At 39.8% G+C, this 19,336-nt stretch overlaps 1 protein-coding gene and 1 non-coding gene across 3 annotated transcripts in view; both read right to left on the bottom strand.

Annotated features, from left to right (window-relative positions):
• Positions 1-19,336, bottom strand: part of SKOR2 (SKI family transcriptional corepressor 2) — a 46,870-nt gene that overhangs the window by 17,509 nt on the left and 10,025 nt on the right. Inside the window, exons 5-6 of one of the 2 annotated variants that reach the window (XM_064378970.1) lie at positions 8,976-9,041; positions 8,498-8,596 (exon numbers count right to left, since the gene is read on the bottom strand). In XM_064378970.1, the coding sequence (XP_064235040.1) occupies positions 8,498-8,596; positions 8,976-9,041 (165 nt within the window). Of the gene's footprint in view, positions 1-8,497; positions 8,597-8,975; positions 9,042-9,163; positions 9,205-19,336 lie in introns of those variants that run through there. The other variant, XM_064378971.1, reaches the window with a different exon arrangement.
• LOC135276101 (U6 spliceosomal RNA) lies at positions 12,186-12,292 on the bottom strand. The gene has a single exon (XR_010343671.1). It is a non-coding gene; the product is annotated as a U6 spliceosomal RNA (small nuclear RNA).

Raw genomic sequence — 19,336 nt, 5'->3', positions numbered from 1 at the left:
GGAAAAAATGGGCTGGGTGCAGTGGCTCACACCTGTAATCCTAGCACTTTGGGAGGCCAAGGGCGGATCACAAGGTCAACGGATCAAGACCATCCTGGCCAACATGGTGAAAACCCGCCTCTACTAAAAAATGAAAATTAGCTGGGCATAGTGGCACGTGCCTGTAGTCCCAGCTTCTTGGGAAGCTGAGCCAGGAGAATCACTTGAACCTGGGAGGCAGATGTTGCAGGGAGCCAAGATTGCACCACTATACTCCAGCCTGGCGACAGAGCAAGACTCCCTCTCAAAAAAAAAAAAGGTGAATTTTTTTTTTAAGATTGGAGTGGGGAAGAGCATAAAAGACAAAAAAAACAAAAAGAAAAAGACTGATTGATAAGACAAATTTAAAACTTTGGTATGTCAATACATTATAAACAGATTAAACTCCCCAAACATAAAACACCATAGTCAACATTTAAAGGTAATTGAAACAAACCAAAAAATACTTGCAACATGTCAAAGGATTAACATTTTAGTATAGAGGGTTTATACAAATCAATAAGAAAATGAACACATCAACAGAAATATGGGGAGAGAATAGAAATGGGCATTCACAAAACATATGAAAGGATGTTAGATACATGAAAGATGCTCAACATCACCAGCAATGAAAGAAAAGGAAATAACATGAGATTCCAGAATTTCCATTTAAATTAGCAAAGATTAAATGAAAGGATGATACATGTTGTTCCAAAGATGGGAGCAGAAATTAGTCCAAACTTTCTGAAAAGAAACTTGAAATTATATGGTAAGACCTTTAAAAAGTTCATGCCCTTTGCCACAGCAGCACTTTTAGGAGTTTAACCTAAGGAAATAATAGTGCATACATGCAAAACCTAAGGAAATAATAGTGCAATTGCCCTTAGCTGTTTCCTTCTCTAAATTAGAATCTTCTGTGATCCCCCGGAAGTAAGTGCACCACTGCACTCCAGTCTGGGTGACACAGTGAGACGCTGTCTCAAAAAAAAAAAAAAAAAAGAAATAAAGAAAAAGAAAAAAGAATTTTTTTTTTAAACAACAAAATAAACTGATTTGAAGCCAGGTCAGCTTCCCACAGCCCCTCCTTCCTAATTCACCTCAGTTTATCACTGAGGTCAGAGGCATCTTGGATCCCTACAGGCTCAGATCCCCACAGGCTTAGTTACGGGTGTCCATCATCTAAAACTTGGACAGACCTTAATGTCCAACATAACAGTATATACACTGCTGTGTAGTAATGGAAAGAGGCACACTTCAGCTAAAAAAAAAAGAAAAAAGAAAAGAAAGTAAAAAATGATGTGTATTACATTTCATTTTGTTTTAAAAAAGCATTTAATATGGATTTTAAAAGGCTGAAGCTCCAAAATATTAACATTAGTTATCTCCAGGTGGCAAGATTATGGGTGATTTTTGTTTTATTTCCTTTTTATTTCTGCATACTTAACATTTTCCACAACAAGGATGTGTACAGCTTTTGAGATATAAAGATTGTTAATTGGCAAACATACAAAAATCTAAATTTTTTTCTATGTTCTTTTTTTTTTGAGACAGAGCCTCACTCTCACCCAGGCTGGAGTGCCGTGGTGTGATCTCAGCTCACTGCAGCCTCTGCTTCCCAGGTTCAAGTGATTCTCCTGCCTCAGGCTCCTGAGTAGCTGAGGTTACAGGCATATGCCACCACGCCTGGCTAATTTTTTTGTATTTTTAGTAGAGACGAGGTTTCACCATTTTGGCCAGGCTGGTCTCGAACTCCTGACCTCAAGTGATCTGCCTGCCTTGGCCTCCCAAAGTGCTGGGATTACAGGCATGAGCCACCACACCCAGCCATGTTTTTTCTATGTTCTAAAGGTTGATGAAGACACCATTTAATTGAATATGGAAAAAATCATTAAGTCGACTTCCCTAATGAGAATCACTTATAACCCAACTAGTTTTGGAAAATGATAATATAAAAGGAAGTAGCAAAGAAAAACACTGAAGTGCAGCAAGTCAACCAACACAACAGCAAGGCAGCACGCTGCAAACTCAAGACAGCTGGAAACGCCTAACTGTTTTCCAAACAGCAATAAAAAGTATCTAGCCTATATTCCTAGAAGCATAAGTAAGACGACAAACCCATAGGGTACATCTGGTTCACTGGGATGTTCTAAGCAAGCAGTAGGCTTTAGGGTTCAACTTGTTTACAGTGTCTTCATTTTGTTATCACTGTTTTTAAACAACCATTAAAGCTTTTTATTTATTTTTTTAATTTTTGAGACAGGTTCTTGCTCTGTCACCCAGGCTGGAGTGCAATGGACCACAGCTCACGGAAGCCTTGACCTCCCAGGTTTAAGATTTCCTCCCCACCTCTGCCTCCTTAGTAGCTGGGACTACATGTACATGTCACCATGCTTGGCTAATTTATTTGTGTGTGTGTGTTTGTAGAGACAGGGTCCCAGCATGTTGCTCAGGCTGATCTTGAACTCCTGGGCTCAAGCAATCCTCCTGCCTTGACTTCCCTAAGTGCTGAGATTACAGACCTGAGCCACTGTGCCCAGCCAAAACTTAAAAAAATTTTTTCCATAGCTATCTACTGAAAGGACCAAAGCTTTTAATCTGTATAGTATTTTGGAACCTGCTCTGCCCCCTCCCTGCCCCCTGCCACTTCATCTTCCAGAGTATGCTACAAAAGGAAAGAAGGAGGAAGGAAAGAAACCACTGAACATAAAATGAATTCAGTAATGGTCACAGGTAAAAGATGCAGACAACCATATTCAGGTAGATGAGATGTAATTTGTTTTTAATAACAAGGACTCTTAACAATAATTTGGAAGAGCAATTTTTTATAAGAATCTAAAATGATGACATTTTAGATGAAATCTAACATTTTTCGTAAGCCCCATTCATTAGTCCTTTCCTGTAATAACCAACTGGCCTTTCAACTCAGTTCTTCTAAGTGCCATGAAGCTGTCACTAGATCTGCAAATCTTAAGGATTCAACTCATGAGCCCTGGATACTCTCCTTTATGCAACAGTCTTCAGTGATCCAATTTCATCCTTCACTGTCAGTTTTAATCTTTTCAAGTATGACCCCAATGTTCCTATCAATCATTTACTGAGTGTATGTTACGTACCCACAATATGCCAGGTGCTACAGGTGGCAATGGAAGAACATTCTGAGCAGCCCTTTCCCAAATCTATTTACAATGCGGGGAAGGGGAGAGGGAGAGGAGAGTAACAGAGTGAAACAGAAGAGGGGTCAACACAGAAAACCCATGGTACTAGAAATGAACACAACAGGACTTCAGAAAACGGTGCCTACTGCAAGAGTGGCAAGGCTTCTTGGACATGGCGAAACTTTAGCTGTGTCCCAGATAAGGAGGAGGACTTGCATGAGGGTAGGCATTTTGGACTAGAGGACACAGTGTACAGAGGTGAAGGGCAAGAGGAGAGAGTGGTCTGCCAGGTAACTGGAGCTGAGCTGTGGAGAAACAGAAATAAGGGTGGAGAGGTTGGGGGAGGGGCACACAATTATAAAGAGTTTTGAGACTCAGATAGGAGTTAACTTAGATATACCATGATAAACAGTGCAAATCACTCTATTTTCTTGAGGTGAAGATTTGGTGCCAAATCTAGAGTTTTAGGAAGACAGGGCTAACAGTAGCCGGCAGAAAGGGCTGGAGTGGAGAAGGGAGGTGAAGATGCAGGGTGCCCTGCTGGTGAGGGCCTTCTCCACTCATTACCTCCTTTAGCAGGTCCCAGGTTCAGGGCGAGGCTCTGAGGTTATGAGATGGCTAGTGGGAAGAAAGCAAAATGAATAAAAACTACAGCAAAAGCATGAATGCTGTGATAAAGGAAGACACAGGGTGTTGGAAGAAAAGAGGAAGAAGAGACAGATTTGTTGGGAAAGGTGTACATAATGCGGTGGCAAAAATAACTTCTGGATTTACAGCTGCGAAAATGATCCGACCAGTTGTGAGTGAGGGCGTTTGGGATGGTGGCATTGGGGGTTACCTTGAATAATTTACTGCCGTCCAATTGAATATGACTGTCATTGCAAAATATGTTTGACCAGACATCCTATTGTCACCTCAGAGTAACCTTGATAATGGTGGAGTCCCTCCTTACCCATTTTCCCAAACACCTATTCCCACCTAATTCCAGCTTCTCCTCTTTCCTTAGGATACCCTCCCTATCTCTCTGCTATGTCCTACCCAGTTTTTTGCTGAAACTTATTGTCTGGTATCAAAACAAGTTTCACTGCCTGTTCCACCTTCTATAATGACAGCTCAAAAGACCTCTAAAACTTCTGGTTTCTTACATTAGCTAGTTTACTATGCAGTCACTACAAGAATGTCAGCATCAAACTTTAAAACAGTATATAGTAGCAACAACTCACGTTAAATGGTAATTACTATGCATTTGTCACTATGCTAAACACTTCACGGCTTTCACTCATTTAATCCTCTCCACAACCCCAGGAGGCAGGTAGTAGTGTTGTTACACTGTTGAAAAGAGATCAGGGAACTTGCCTAAGGTTACTCAGCTGGAGAGTAGAGCAGTCAGCGTCCACACCTGAAACCCTTTCTAGGACCCACCATGCTTCTCTGACTCTGCTGTAATGGCAAATGCCTGCCATGCCCTGTTTTCTCCTCCCCAGATTTCCCCACCCGGGCCACACATAAGTATTAACGGAGAGCAGCTCTGGAAGCCTCTGTCCCAGCAAGTGCAGAGACTTGCTTCTTTCTCTTCCTCCTCCCAACTGCTGCTCCCCGAGTGTGGAGACTTGTTTCCTCCTTCTCCTCCAACTTCCTCCCTCATCCTCCTTTTCTGTCTCTCCCTCCTCCTTCTCCTTTTTCCCTCTACCATTCCTCCCTCCTTTCCTCCTCCTCCTCCTGCTCCTTGTCTCTGTTATCTTTATTTGTACCCTCTGTATGCTCAGGACGATTCCTATGGTTCTCAGTAACCCTCAGAACCACGACAAGAAGCCAAATATTTGTTGTTTTTTGAGATGGAATCTCACTCTGTCACCCAGGCTGGAGTGCAGTGGTGCAATATCAGCTCACTGCAACCTCTGCCTCCTGGATTCAAGTGATTCTCCTGCTTCAGCCTCCTGAGTAGCTGGGATTATAGGAGCATGCTACCACGCCTGGCTAATTTTTTATATTTCTGGTACAGATGGGGTTTCACCATGTTGGCTAGGCTGGTCTCAACCTCCTGACCTCAAGTGATCCACCCGCCTTGGCCTCCCAAAGTGCTAGGATTACAGGTGTGAGCCACCGCACCTGGCCAGAAGCCAAATATTTGGACCCAAGTTCAGAAATGCTTTTCTAGAGCTCAGTGCTGTTCCTCTCCCTTTCCTTTTTCTGCTTCACAATCACCATCATAATTGTACTTATCCTGTGCCCAGCATGTGCACAGCACTTCACATAGATCTCTCATTTAGTCCTCTAGTTCTTCTACGAGACAGGAATTATCTGCCCAATTTTACAGTTTTCAAGGTCATACAACCAGCAAGTAGCAGAGCCTGAAAATGAACTCAGGTCTGGTCGATTTTTGAGCCTAGATTCTCAATTCTCACATGCTATTGCTCCTAGCCTAGGTCTGGAGTGCCCTAAGTGAACAGGATTTTAAGTGTGGTGACTGTGAGCATCTGTTTACCTCCTAGTAAAAAGCTTTGCAAAACACTCAAGAGAATTCCTCTATGCTACTTTCCGATGAGGCTTCACGAAGCTCGGTATTCCCCTTTTCATCTGAGTGAATCTAAAGCTGTCTTCTAGCCTTATGGCCCCTCACATTTAGTTAACAAGCACATAATGTGCATTTGCTATTTTTATCTGTGTGAAATTGACTGCCTCTTTGCGGTGTGTCTAAACCACGCATTATTTAAACTTGGGCACACAAATGCCACTTCCTTGGTCAGTGGCATATGTTGCAGATAAAAAAAAGGAAATTTTCCCGTTACTATTTAATTGAAGTGTTTCATGTATGTGGCAATCACAGAGGACACATATTAACACAGATCAAAATGATGAGTGAGAGGTCTGAATTGAAGCTGGCGAGTACTGTAACATTCTAACATTTTGTTTAACAGAAACATGTTGTATTACAGAGTAGTTACTAAAATTATATATATATGTATGTGTATATATATATATATGATCATGGATTACTTACTTAAAATGAATATTAATTAGCTTTTATTAATGGGATGAATTATGACCACAGTGGTTTCATAGGGAGTTAGAAGGGCATGTCAGGGATTCAGTGGAACTTGGACCCACTCTGCTAGATCTAAAAGCAGGGACTTGCAAACTCAACATTAGATAAACATCAGCTAGTGGAGAAACATACCATTCAATGCCTGCTCATGGGGGCCAAGGAACTGTGCAGTCTTTCTTAAGATACAGTTTCAAAAGTTACTGGCGGTGGCTCACGCTTGTAATCCCAGCACTTTGGGATTACCTGAGTTCGGGAGGTCAAGACCAGCCTGACCAACATGGGGAAACCCTGTCTCCACTAAAAATACAACATTATCCAGGAGTGGCAGCACATGCTTGTAATCCCAGCTACTTGGGAGGCTGAGGCAGGAGAATCGCTTGAACCCAGGAGGCAGAGGTTGCAGTGAGCTGAGATCAGGCTATTGCACTCTAGCCTGGGCAACAAGAGTGAAACTCCATCTCAAAAAAAAATAAAAAAGTTAGATAATCCTACATCCTTTCAAAGCACATGTTTCTTATGGTTTCAAAGATATTTTAAATGTTTCCCCTTTTCTCAAAGCTGTAAGTATCACAATATTCCTAATTATGCTATCAAAAGCTATTGGCCATTCTTCTCCTTTCAGTCTCATTCTAAGGCCCTGCAGGCATTCTCTGAATTCAAAATAACTGAAGTATCATGAGCTCCAACCTCCCTTGGAGTATGCAGAGAGCACACACTTTGCAGACCCACCTTGTGGTCAGTGCTCTCTTCCATCATATGGTGACCTCTACGTTTTGAATTCCCACTAAATGTTTTGGTCAAACTCAGTTTGATATGTTACCAGGAATCTGGTGCTATTCAAAAATGCTACCTAAGTATGTCATTCAGTTGTGCCAACGATTACGTTTAGGAAGCCCTAATGAATGAAGACCTTCAAGCTGACATTATTGAAATTATCGCAATTATTTTAAAATCTCCCAGATGCTGGTACAGAAATTAACAACTTGAGTTTTGTGATTTCTGGATTAATAACAAGAAGTATGCTGACATTCTAAAAATGTGCCCCAGAAAAAATTAATTTTAAATATATATAATTAGAAAAATAAGTTTGCAGGCTGGGCATGGTGGCTCATGCCTGTAATCCCAGCATTTTGGGAGGCTGAGGCGGGTGGATTACCTGAGGTCAGGAGTTTGAGACCAGCCTGACCAGTATGGTGAAACCCAGCCTCTACTAAAAATACAAAAATTAGCCAGGCTTGGTGTCATGCACCTATAGTCCTAGCTACTTGGGAGGCTGAGACAAGAGAATTGCTTGAACCCAGGAGGCAGAGGTTGCAGTGAGCTGGATCGCACCACTGTCCAGCCTCCTAGCTACTTGGGAGGCTGAGACGAGAATTGCTTGAACCCAGGAGGCAGAGGTTGCAGTGAGCTGAGATTGCACCACTGCACCACAGCAAGACTCCATCTCAAAAAAAAAAAAAAAAAAAGAGAAAAGAAAAGAAAAAGAAGTTCGCATACGATTTTCCCATTTTCCTTTCTCTGGAGAGGGGAGTATGACTAAATCAAACTCCAAAAAGCTTGAAAAACACTACTGTGATGTATTTGTCCAATGTGACCCAGACAAGGGCAGATGAATTTTAAAAATCTGGACACCTACCACACAGTCTTAGGAAATTCCAAGACTCTGGGAGTAGAACCAACAGTTTTTAGGCTACAATATCTTCTGCCTCTAAATTTGGAATGGAATTTTAACATTAAATATAGACGGAGAACCTAAAACTACTAAAATTATACCAGTTTCATTTAATAAAATAGATTTGTGTACCTTGAATTGTTAAAGTTTAGATTTTCATATTTATACATATCTCAAGCATCAGGAAGCTATCCAGAACAATCTGAGAGTGAAAGTTAACTTTTTCTTCTGTTTGCCTACCTTAGAGAATGTAAATACCTGAGTAGTTCTTTGGTTTTAAAAGCTATAATTTAAATATATTTAAAGACTTAAATGTATTTACATATTTAATTATATATTTACACACATATTTAAAAATACAACATACACATACAGATACATGTATATCCATACATAAATACCAAAAGGTTCTTGTAAGAAATTTTATCTGTGAGTCAATTGAAAGCCTAAATAAGAGAAACTAAAATTTATGAATATTTAGGCAGACCATGAGAAGACAGTGTGAGTTTTGCACAATCATTTAATACTTAGAATTACATTCTTAAGCCTAATAATAGAAACATAATCAATTATCATAAATTCAATGAAATAAAAGTAACTTCTTACTGAATACTGGGAAAGATGTGTTTCCTTTTAACACCTGGAATTCTTGTTCCAGTCGTCTCCGTAAATCTATTTGTTCAAATAAAACCTTTTGAAGTTCTTCTAATAAAAAAAAAAGAAGAGTCATTTTACTAATCTTTACAAATAACTCTCCAGAGAACTGTTATATATGGCAATTTATTATTATAAGACAAAATATTTTACCAATTTAAAAAGTGTTGCATAGATATAGGATAGATTTTGTGCAGAAATCCATGAATATAAATCAATGTAATATATTATTTTAAAGTATTATATTACAGTGTCATGTATTGATTGATATGTATGCATTAATCTCAATTATATCCACCCAATGGTCCATATATTATTCATATGTTGCTTGTCAAGCTAAAAATATGATGTAGAACAAAAATATCCTCCTATTATCTCCATAGTGGTTTAAAGCTGAGAGAAGTTCTACAGAATCCAAACTTTCATTTACCTTTCCCCATATTTTCTACATCCTTTTTGAGTGAATGAGGTGAATTGGTTTCTTGTGTGTGTTCACCTTTTAAAAAAGGAGAAAAAATATTATTAGTTTTGTGTAGGCTAGTTCTGTAAGTTTTCATTTTCATTTTCTTTTAATATCTGCAAAAGAGCTTATTTAATATAACCTGAAATTGGGAGTCCTCATAACCAAATGTTGTCCTTATTCACTCGCATACGATCTCCTTGAACCGTGGAGGGGAGGTGCAGAAAAGAAAGGCAGAGCCTGCCTGGCCTGTGACGGCAGCTCCAGAAAAGCAGATTCTTGAAGTTATTCCCTCTCTAGCTCCCTACCGCTATCCATCCTTTCCAAAAAAGGAAATTGCTAGAATGGGCAAAAGAGGAGTCTGGATAGTCAAGATTTCTGGTAGAAGTCTGATCGGAGTCCCCACTGCTCTTTGAAGGGTGGAAGATTGGTTTGAATGGGAAGGTCCTCAAGACTGGAGTCATGGGCCCAGCTTTCTTGCACCATCAAAATTTGAGACACTGAAAAAGAAGTGGGAGGAGGCTTTGAGTCGTGCTTCTAAGATAATTGATAAGCCTGGAGGGTTTTCCCAATAACTGATAGTTTGTTTTTGTTTTTTAAATCAACTTAAGGTTGGGTGCAGTGGCTCATGTCTGTAATTGGGAGGCTGAAGTGGAAGGTTTGCTTGAGGCCAGGAGTTTGAGACCAACCTGAGTAACATGGCAAAACCTTGTCTCCACAAAAATACAAAAATTAGCTGAATGTGGTGGTGTGTGCCTGTAGTCCCAGCAACTTGGGAGGCTGAGGTGAGAGCATTACTTGAGCCTGGGAGATTGAGGCTGTAGTGAGCTGTGATTTCACTACTGCACTCCAGCCTAGGCAATCCTGTCTCAAGATAAAAAAATAAATAAAATGAAAAGTAAAAAATGTAAAAATCAACTTAAAACAGAGAGATAAAATAAGTTAACTTGTAGTAGTTTGTAAATAGTTACTTGCTTGCTGGTATCTCTTAAATGATCTTCATTGACCAAAGAAAACTATATTGTGCATAAAGGCTAGATCGTTAATGCTATTTCGCTTATGAGCTGGCTAGGATGGCAAGCTAAGAAAATGTCTTTATCCACAGCCATAAATTGAGTCCACAAACCCAGTCTAAATAAACCAGAATCCAATCATTCAGCTAATCAGAATTTTTAAAAAATTCAACCTACTATCCTCAATACTCACATAATTTAATCAAGCTTTTCATTTCTGTCTAAAGATGTATAGTAGAACAAAGGGGCTCTGAGGCTTCATGGATCCTCCTCCCTTTCCCCTGTCCCTCCTCTGTGTCCCCAGAGTGCCTTGCACAGGCCTCAAGCATGGTGGGTGCTGTTTCCTTACTCCCTGTCCTCACTCAGTGGGCCATGTGTTACTTTGGGGCAGGGGCTCAGTATGGTCAGTGCCTAGCACAGTGCTGAACATACAATAAGCACTCAGTAAAGTGTCTGCAGTTGTTTCTGAAAAGGACTCCAAGAGGTCGTAAATTCTAAATTATGGCGTGGGCCAGAATTCATCACAGATCTCCTTACTAATTTATTTCCCTCAGCAAAAAACAAAACGTAATGTCCCTGGGCACTTGTAGAAGTACGGGGAGATTTCATTGCTACAGTAAAAATTTCTGCAAAGAGGGAAACAGGATTTTTCCCTGAAGTGGTGACCTATAACAGTATCATGGACAGACAGGAAAATTTTCAGCATGATATTTTCAATGGCAATTCAAGTGCATTTTACTTGATGACTGTTGGGAGTATGTTTGTGTGTGTTTGTGCATGTGCGTGTGTGTGTAGGTAAATGCATCTATATAAATATATGCAAATATTCCAGAACATAAGCATCATTAGGGGAAGGAGTCTAATAATATCCTTGGCATTTCTAAGTTCCTTAATAGCAAGTATCCTCTCTAATATCCAGATCAGATTCCTACAACCTCATTCACATTCTCATCTCAGACATGACCTCTCTATAGGCTTAGATGTACTTTTGAACCTTGATACCTTGGCTTTCTTCTCTAGATAAAGAGAAAATAGAGAGGAAATATCTGTGAAGCAATTTAAATATAGGCCTCACTGCAATTCCTAAAAAAATTCTATTATCTAAAACCAGGGTAACATGAAGGTTGATAACAAATCATTAATGTGTAAACCAAGAAAAATAGTATTTCAAAATGAAGATACATGAACATTATGTGCAGTCTCAATTAACCAGTTAAAGGTGTAGAATTTTTGAAAATACCGGCATACAATATTGAATCTGAACGAGAGAAGAAAGAGGCATGCATGTATCTCTGTGTTTATCTACAGGGCATAATGAGACTACATTCTACAACTTTTTCAACCACTCGAAGCATGATTTAAATGAGATCTTTATACCTAAATAGGCAATTCTAGAAACCATAGTCTTACCAAATTATGACCAGATTCCTTTTGACACATTAGTATATTTTGTGGACTGTTTATCTTATACTATGTTTCATTAGATAAGTGAATTTAAAACTTAAAATATGATATGTAAAAAGACATTTCTTTCCTACTTCATGATTAGTAGCTTTACATTGGTATGAAGCCACGAAACAAGTAGCTAGTAAATGGAAACTATATTAACCACAGGCAAATCTACTGATGACATTAATAAAAAGCTTGTCTTTTCATCAGCTTTGTAAAGGTTTTATTAACACTTTGCATCGGCGTCTATTTCAAACAGATATTTTGCTGCATCTTCTGGGTAAAATCTGCCAATTTTGAGCTTAGAGGATTTGAATGCCTCACTTACAAAGAGTTTTTAAAACGGCTAAATGTTAGGTAAATAAGAAGCACAGAAGCTTCTGCTGCCTTTTGTGTATCTTTTACTGGACTGTTGCCTTTCGTATATTACTAATCTGTGAAAACCAGATTGTTAATGGTGGTTAAAAATGACCTCTGGGAGCCTGGATATATTTGTTCACTATTACTGCTAATGGTTTCCATCTGGTTAAAAAAAAAAGGCAGTCTAATACTAGAGTAAATAAATGTGATTTAGTTGACAGTGAGCTCCCAATTTTTCTAAAAATTCCATCAGGTTGGATACATTTTACTTTGTCAGAATTAATGAATGGGTTTGGAACATCCCTAAATTAAAATGCTTACTTTTTTATCCCTTATTTTCCCTTCACACCTTTTGTTTTTAAATATGGACTGCTTCAGAAATTTGTGTGTCATCCTTGCACAGAGGCTATGCTAATCTTCTCCGTATTGTTCCAATTTTAGTATATGTGCTGCCAAAGTGAGTACTGGATTCCTTTTTAAAAAAGGGTTTGGTGAGCCTGGCACGGTGGCTCACACCTGTACTCCCAGCACCTTGGGAGGTTGAGGAGGGTGGATCACTTGAGGTCAGGAGACCAGCCTGGCCAACATGGTAAAGCTCATCTCTACTAAAACTACAAAAACTAACCAGGCATGGTATTGGGCACCTATAATCCCAGCTACTCAGGAGGCTGAGGCAGGAAAATTGCTTGAACCTGAGAGACGGAGGTTGCAGTGAGCCGAGATTGCACCACTGCACACCAGCCTGGGTGACAGAGTGAGACTCCATCTCAGAAAAAGAAAAGGGGGGAGGGTTGGTTAGGGGGAAAGCATAGCGATCTTAACAGTGTAGAGTTGTAGGAGAGAAAATGATACATGGAAGGAACATGTTTTTTGGAAGCCTGGCCTCAAACATGTCTAAGACTATAGAAAAAACCTGGTTTGAAGTTGGAGAGTAATGTGCAACTAGGGCATACAATGCCTCCTGTGGATGCAGGTGACTAAAAGCTGCTGCTAAAGGCCTGGTGCGGTGCCATGTAATTACAGGTGCCCACACCTGTAATCCCAGCACTTTGGGAGGCCGAGGCAGAGAGAGTGCTTGAGTCCAGGAATTTGAGACCAGCCTGGGCAACATGATGAAGCACTGTGTCTACAAAAAAGACAAAGATTAGCTGGGTACGGTGGCGGGCTCCTGTAGTCCCAGCTACTCTGAGTGGGAGAATCACTTGAGCCCTGGAGGTCAAGGCTGCAGTGAGTCATGATTGCACCACTGGCCACTGCACTCCAGCTGAGTGATAGAGTGAGCCTTTGACTCAAATAAAAAAGAGAAGAGGAAAAGAAAAAGCTGCTGCTTAGGAAGGTGTCTACACCAGCACTTAGCACTTCCCAAGTGCACATTTGCAGGATGAGTTCACTGTGATCTGAATGGTTTCTGAGAATCTGGTTCCCCTGGGAGGGTGGAGGCAGCATCGTGCCATATCAGGGAAACTATGTCACTGCTGAGCGCAGCTGGAGACCAGATAGCCTGGCACCTCAGAAGCCTGCTTTCCTGGTCTCTCCAGCGTCCTCCAGCAGCAGTGGTTCCATGTTCTAAGTGAATGTTCCACCCCACTCTTGGTTCTGCCCTCACATGTCATTAGAAACTGGAAGTACAAGAGAGATGGGTGTGAGAAGTGCCATGCTGAAGCAGGTATGAGCAGTAGACAGCAAATGAGGAGGAAATGGATTATATGAACAACACAAACAAACAAACAGCCAACAGAGTCAATAACACTAGCTTTCAAGGCACTAGGATAATTACTTTCTCTTAAATATCATGGCAAGCTTCTGCTCAAGAAGCTGCAATGGCTCCCTACGGTCTCCATCAGACTCCACTCACTCTAAAGTTCTCCCCCAAAGTCTCTAGGTTCTCCCATAATCTTGTCCAACCTGCTGAGCCATCCTCTCTCTCTCTCTCTCTCTCTCTCTCTCTCTCTCTCTTTTTGAGACAAGGTCTTGCTGTGCCACCCAGGCTGAAGTACAGTCACACAATCCAGGCTCACTGCAGCCTCAACCTCCTGGGCTCAGGTGATCCTCTTACCTCAGCCTCCCAGGTAGCTGGGACTACAGGTGCACACCACCATGCCTGGCTACTTTTTTTTCTGTATTTTTTTGTAGAGACAGAGTTTTACCACATTGCCCAGGCTGGTCTTGAACCCCTGAACTCAGGTGATCCACTCACCTCGCCCTCCCAAAGTGCTGGGATTACAGGAGTAAGCCACCGTGCCTGGCCCATCCTGTCTTTATTGCCCAAGAGGCATTTTTCACATCTGCTGCCTACATCTGCCTTATGTCATTTCTCTGTCCTAAGGTGCCCTCTCCTCTATTCCTTGTGCAACCAAAATCAGAATGTCATCCAAGTCTCTTCTTATTAAGGACTGAATGCCTGTGTGTCACTTATCCCCAAATTCACATATTTAAATCCTAATCCCCAGGGTGATGGTATTAGAGGAGGCGGGGCCTTTAGGAGGTAATTAGGTCATGAGGGCAGAGCACACATGAATGGGATTAGTGCCCTTATAAAAGCAACCCCAGAGAGCTCCATCCCTACTTTTCCACCATGTGAGGATGCAGCAAGAAAACGGCCATCTATGAACCAGGAAGAGATCCCTCACCAATCACTGCATCTGCCAGTGCCTTGATCTTGGACTTCCCAGCATCCTGAACTGAGAGAAACAGATCTATTGTTTAATCCACCCAGTCAATGTTATTATTATTTTTTTTTATAGCAGCCTGGCCAGACTAAGACACTTTTCTTCCATAAGCATTTTCCAACTTTTGCAAATCTTGCTGATTCATCCCTTCCTGGGCTGAAGTCCTAAGTGCTTATTGTCTTTACTCTACTCCTTTGTACCTGATGTTCTAGTGTTTTACGTATATTAGTCTGGTCTTCCTCAGCTAGAAAATATACTTTCTGAGGGCAGAGAGACCCTACCGTACAGGTAATCCTTAGGGAGGGGTACAAATACATTCCACAAATACTTGTTGCACTTTTTAATTCATTCTGCTTTGTAAGAGAAATACCAACTAATGCTTTTCTAAATCCTTAGTTGTCATGAGAGGTTTTAAAGCACTAACTTATTCCTATATGTAAAAAGAACATTTTGATCCATTTGCATATTCTGACTAAATGAGGCTAACTATACATTCAGTTTACTGGGGAAATTTGTGATGCTCCAGTAGAAGATAAGTTTTGCTCTCATCTGACAATTTGAAAATTTCTTTCAGAGACAAACAAAACCCACAGCACTGAATTTTAACTGTGACCTGAAAATATTAATCAACATATATGTCTGCCGAGCCCTCCAACAGCAAAAATATTGTACATTTGTAGAGCTCATTTAACTGTAAGAGCCAAATGAATGGTAAGATGACCTGTTCTGTTGGTGGACATGGGACAGGAGAAGCTGATTAAACAGTTATCACTCTTTTCAAGCCAAACTCTGAATTCAATAAGTAAGAGCTTTTAAATATCGTGTCCTGCACACATGTAGGGTATACCATGCATACGGGGTACAATATGAAACTCCTGACATTTGAATAAAGGGTAAATAATGTGGCATTCACCCATCCCTTCTGTGGAAATACATTCTTTCTCCTTCCTACTATTTTCTTTCTTTCTTTCCTTTTTTTTTTTTTTTTGAGACAGGGTCTTGCTCTGTTGCCCAGGCTGGAGTGCAGTGGTGTGCACATGGCTTACTGCAGCCTGTCATTCTGCAGTAATTAAAAATTAACCATGCCAGGTTAATTTTTAAACAATTTTTGTACGTCTCCCTATGTTGCCCAGTCTGGTCTCGAACTCCTGGGCTCAGGGAATCCTCCTGCCTCATTCTTCCAAAGTGCTAGGATTATAGGCATGAGCCACTGTGCCAGGCTGCCCCCAGTCCTTTCACCCCTACTTGGTTTCCTACTCCTTGTCTTGGCTCTCTCCCTTTTAAATTCTCCCTTAAGCCAGCTACTGGCACTTAGAAGCATGGCCCCAGCCAGCAGCCCCAGGGAGTAGGCGGTTGCTTATCACTGAAAAGGCCTCTATGTCCTCCTAGTACTATTGTTGACACTTGATGAAAAATATTTGGAGAAAATGTTTTGTTTTGTTTTAGAAGAAAGAAAATGCCTGTCCACAGAGGAAGTCTGCAGAAAAAAAGAAAGTGTGTTATCTAATTGCACACTCACAAGTAAATGTAGTAAATATTTTTTTCTTCTCTTTTCTTTTCTTTTTTTTTTGAGAGGGAGTCTCGCTCTGTCGTCCAGGCTGGAATGGCTCACTGTAACCTTTGTCTCCTGGGTTCAAGCAATTCTCGTTTCAGCCTCCTGAGTAGCTGGGATTACAGGTGCCCGCCACCACTCCCAGCTAATTTTGTGTTTTTAGTAGAGACAGGGTTTTACCATGTTGGCCAGGCTGGTCTCAAACTCCTGACCTCAGGCAATCCACCTGCCTTGGACTCCCAAAGTGCTTGGATTACAGGCATGAGCCACTGTGTCCAGCAAATTTAGTAAATAAAATTATTTTGGTTCAAGGCTGTGTCTATACATGAGATACACATGCACTCTAATATCTGGATGAAGAAAGGTATAATTTTGGTCAAGTGTCCAGATATTTCCACAGTTCGCATAGACTCATGTGCTAGCAGTGTCTGTGTTCTGCTGCAGGGCAGCACATCCTAGAAGAGAAGGCATCTCCTGCGTGCAAAGCTGCAAATGATCTCTGCATGCTGCCCCCAATACAGCTTCTTGTCATTCCAGGCTGGACTGAGGTTCTGTCCTCCTGCTACTCAACAGCAGGCACAGGGCCTGGCCATTGTTGAACAGAAGCTACATGTATACATGTTTAACTCCCAAATAAACTCTGAATTTTAAAATTGATCTTAGTCTTATAATCTGCTTCTAAGTGAGATTTTCTGGATTTTTTATTTTCTCTGTCTCTGACACTCTATCTTAGAGGTATAATTTGGATAGGGTCAAAATTAATCTACAGTTACTGTAACTAGTACACTTAAGAATAACCAAAATACAGCACAACATATGGCATAGAGAGGTTTTAAAAAACACTTTGCATTAAGGCATTAAAAAATCAATTATATAGAAAGCAAGGTTAAATAATTTTCTCCTCTATCAGTGGGACATAGACTTCTAATTTCTTGGTGTTAAATTCTACATTGAACGACTTCCCTTGTGACGTTTGGCACTTCAGTGAGGTCACAGAACAGAAAAGAAAAAAAAATCATTACCACTGGAGAGCATATGCTACAGAATGAACTAACTAAATATTAACTCCATTAGTGAAAAAAAAAGGAGCAAGTGTAAGATTAATACCAGTGGGATATAGTAAACTAAGAGTTATGGCAAACTTTGCCATTCATGATCAAAATTTATTGCAAGGTGCATACACACTGCATCTTGAATCAGTAAATTAAATATTTTTGATTAGTGCATCTAGAGTCCATTTAGAAAGCTCTTGAGTTTTAGAACTGGTATTGTGAGTTAATGCTGTTTAATTTTTTTTCCTGGAAATTTTTTCATTGACCTTCTCTATCTCCTTGAGTTCTATATTTCTAATAATCATTAGTAAGAAGGAAACTTTCATAAGTAAAAATAAACTGATATCTGAAATAAGGAAATTATTGAATACATGTATTGAAAGACTTCAAAATACATTGTAGATAACTAGATGTCGCTAGTAAACTAGAGGTGGGAGGTTTTATCAAATTTTATAGGTAGATTAACTGAGGCACAAAATAGTTTAAGGGTTTGCTCAATGTCACCAAGTGAGAGAATTAAAACTCTGATCTACTAGTCTATACATTAAAGAATTTTTCTTCTTTTTTTGCTTTTTTTTTTTAAAAAAAATCAGAAGCATGTTCTAAAATAGAAATGGAATAATGAATCAGAGTGCTTCATCCGCTATATATTCATGAGAAGTGTAATTGCTTCTTACTATTCTCAGAAATCTGTCCATAGCATATTAAGTACACTAGAGAATCACACCAGTGAAAATCAAATTGATTTTAAAACTTCTATACATATAAAAAGATGCAGCTGAGCTCGCACTGCGATGGCACTGGCGTTTCTACAGTGAAGGGGATTGAAAAGTGGGGATGACTCCACTTTACCTGATTTCCTTGACCCGCAATAGCTTTGAGCTGTCTTACAGGCTTACCCCACTGCATTCAATTTCAAATCACTTAACTTCACTAAAGTTATTCAAAATGGATATGCAAAACCTTACTCTGGGATTGCAAGTGGAAATACTGTCATTTATATTTTTGAGTAGGTAATATTTTGACCAAACTACCATCCCCCAATCTATCTGACATGGGTCTAATTTTAAAGGATCTATAGATAAAAGTTCTCCCGGCTTTTGGGTGATTTTGGCTGCTTAAGAACTGCCTGTTTGGTCCCTCTAATTATACAGAATTATATCTGGTGTATGTAAGGTTAACGACCATTAACGGAGGTTTTTTAAAAAAGTCATTCAAAAAATGTAATCTCTTTGAAATTGCCAAAAAGTAACAGTTACTGATAAGGCTGAAAGATTAAAGAAAGGCTAAGCTTAATTAAAATGATGAACTAAAAGATCAACTGGAACAAAGTATTGTTGCAAAACTGAATTTGTATTAGGGATCAATTAAGTACAGGTCTATATCTTTGTTCAGAGAAAGGTCACAGAGATATTCTGATTAACTATATTTATGGTTGCCACAGGAGTGAACAATTCCTATAAAAATAAAAAATTGCATACTGACTTACAGGCAGTTTGAAAAGACGTTTCATTCTTTTTTGTTATAGCTATAGATGCATAGAAATAAAATACTGATATTTTCCAATAATAATGGTTGAATTAAACATTGGCTAAGGGGACACAGGGTTATATAAATCTTATCAGTTGTTTTTTTTGTATAGACTATCATAGTACTCATACTGCTTTCTTAGGTAATCTGTCTCCTCCTCTTGATTGGAAGCAATGTGAGGGCAGGGACTGGTGTTGATTTCTATTTCTGAATTCCCAGAGTCTAGGAAAGTACCTAGCACACAGTAGGCATTCAAAGATATTTGTGGAGTAAATAAGTAAATAAACAAATGAATACTATCATGTAGATAACAGTTGTTACATGGGGGAAAATATCTTCATTAATGAGCAAAGAATACTGGAAAAAACATTTGGCTGCTACCACTCCAAAGCAGCTAATCACAAGTGCTCATAATCTGTTTGGCTCATCTAAATTTTTGACACTTTTCCAAATAAATGGATTCTTGGAATCTGACCACAAGTAAATACATTAATACCAAAACATAGGGCACTTGGGCCCCCACTCTGGGATTTTCTCAAATGTGTATTTCAATATGAAGACCACAAGCTAATATTTTCTAAAAGCAACAACAGCTAAAGATGCACTAAGTTAAGTCTCACAACAATCCAAACTCTTTAAACACTTCTTGGTGTTTGAAATATTTCCACATGCTAAGAACAAACAAACAAACAAACAAACAAACAAA

This window comes from Aotus nancymaae, unplaced genomic scaffold (genome assembly GCF_030222135.1).
Source record: "Aotus nancymaae isolate 86718 unplaced genomic scaffold, 86718_ANA_hifiasm-v0.15.2.pri h1tg000020l, whole genome shotgun sequence".
Classification (NCBI taxonomy): domain Eukaryota; kingdom Metazoa; phylum Chordata; class Mammalia; order Primates; family Aotidae; genus Aotus; species Aotus nancymaae.
The sequence above is the reverse complement of the archived record's forward strand: the minus strand, read 5'-3'. Positions and strand labels throughout refer to the sequence as shown.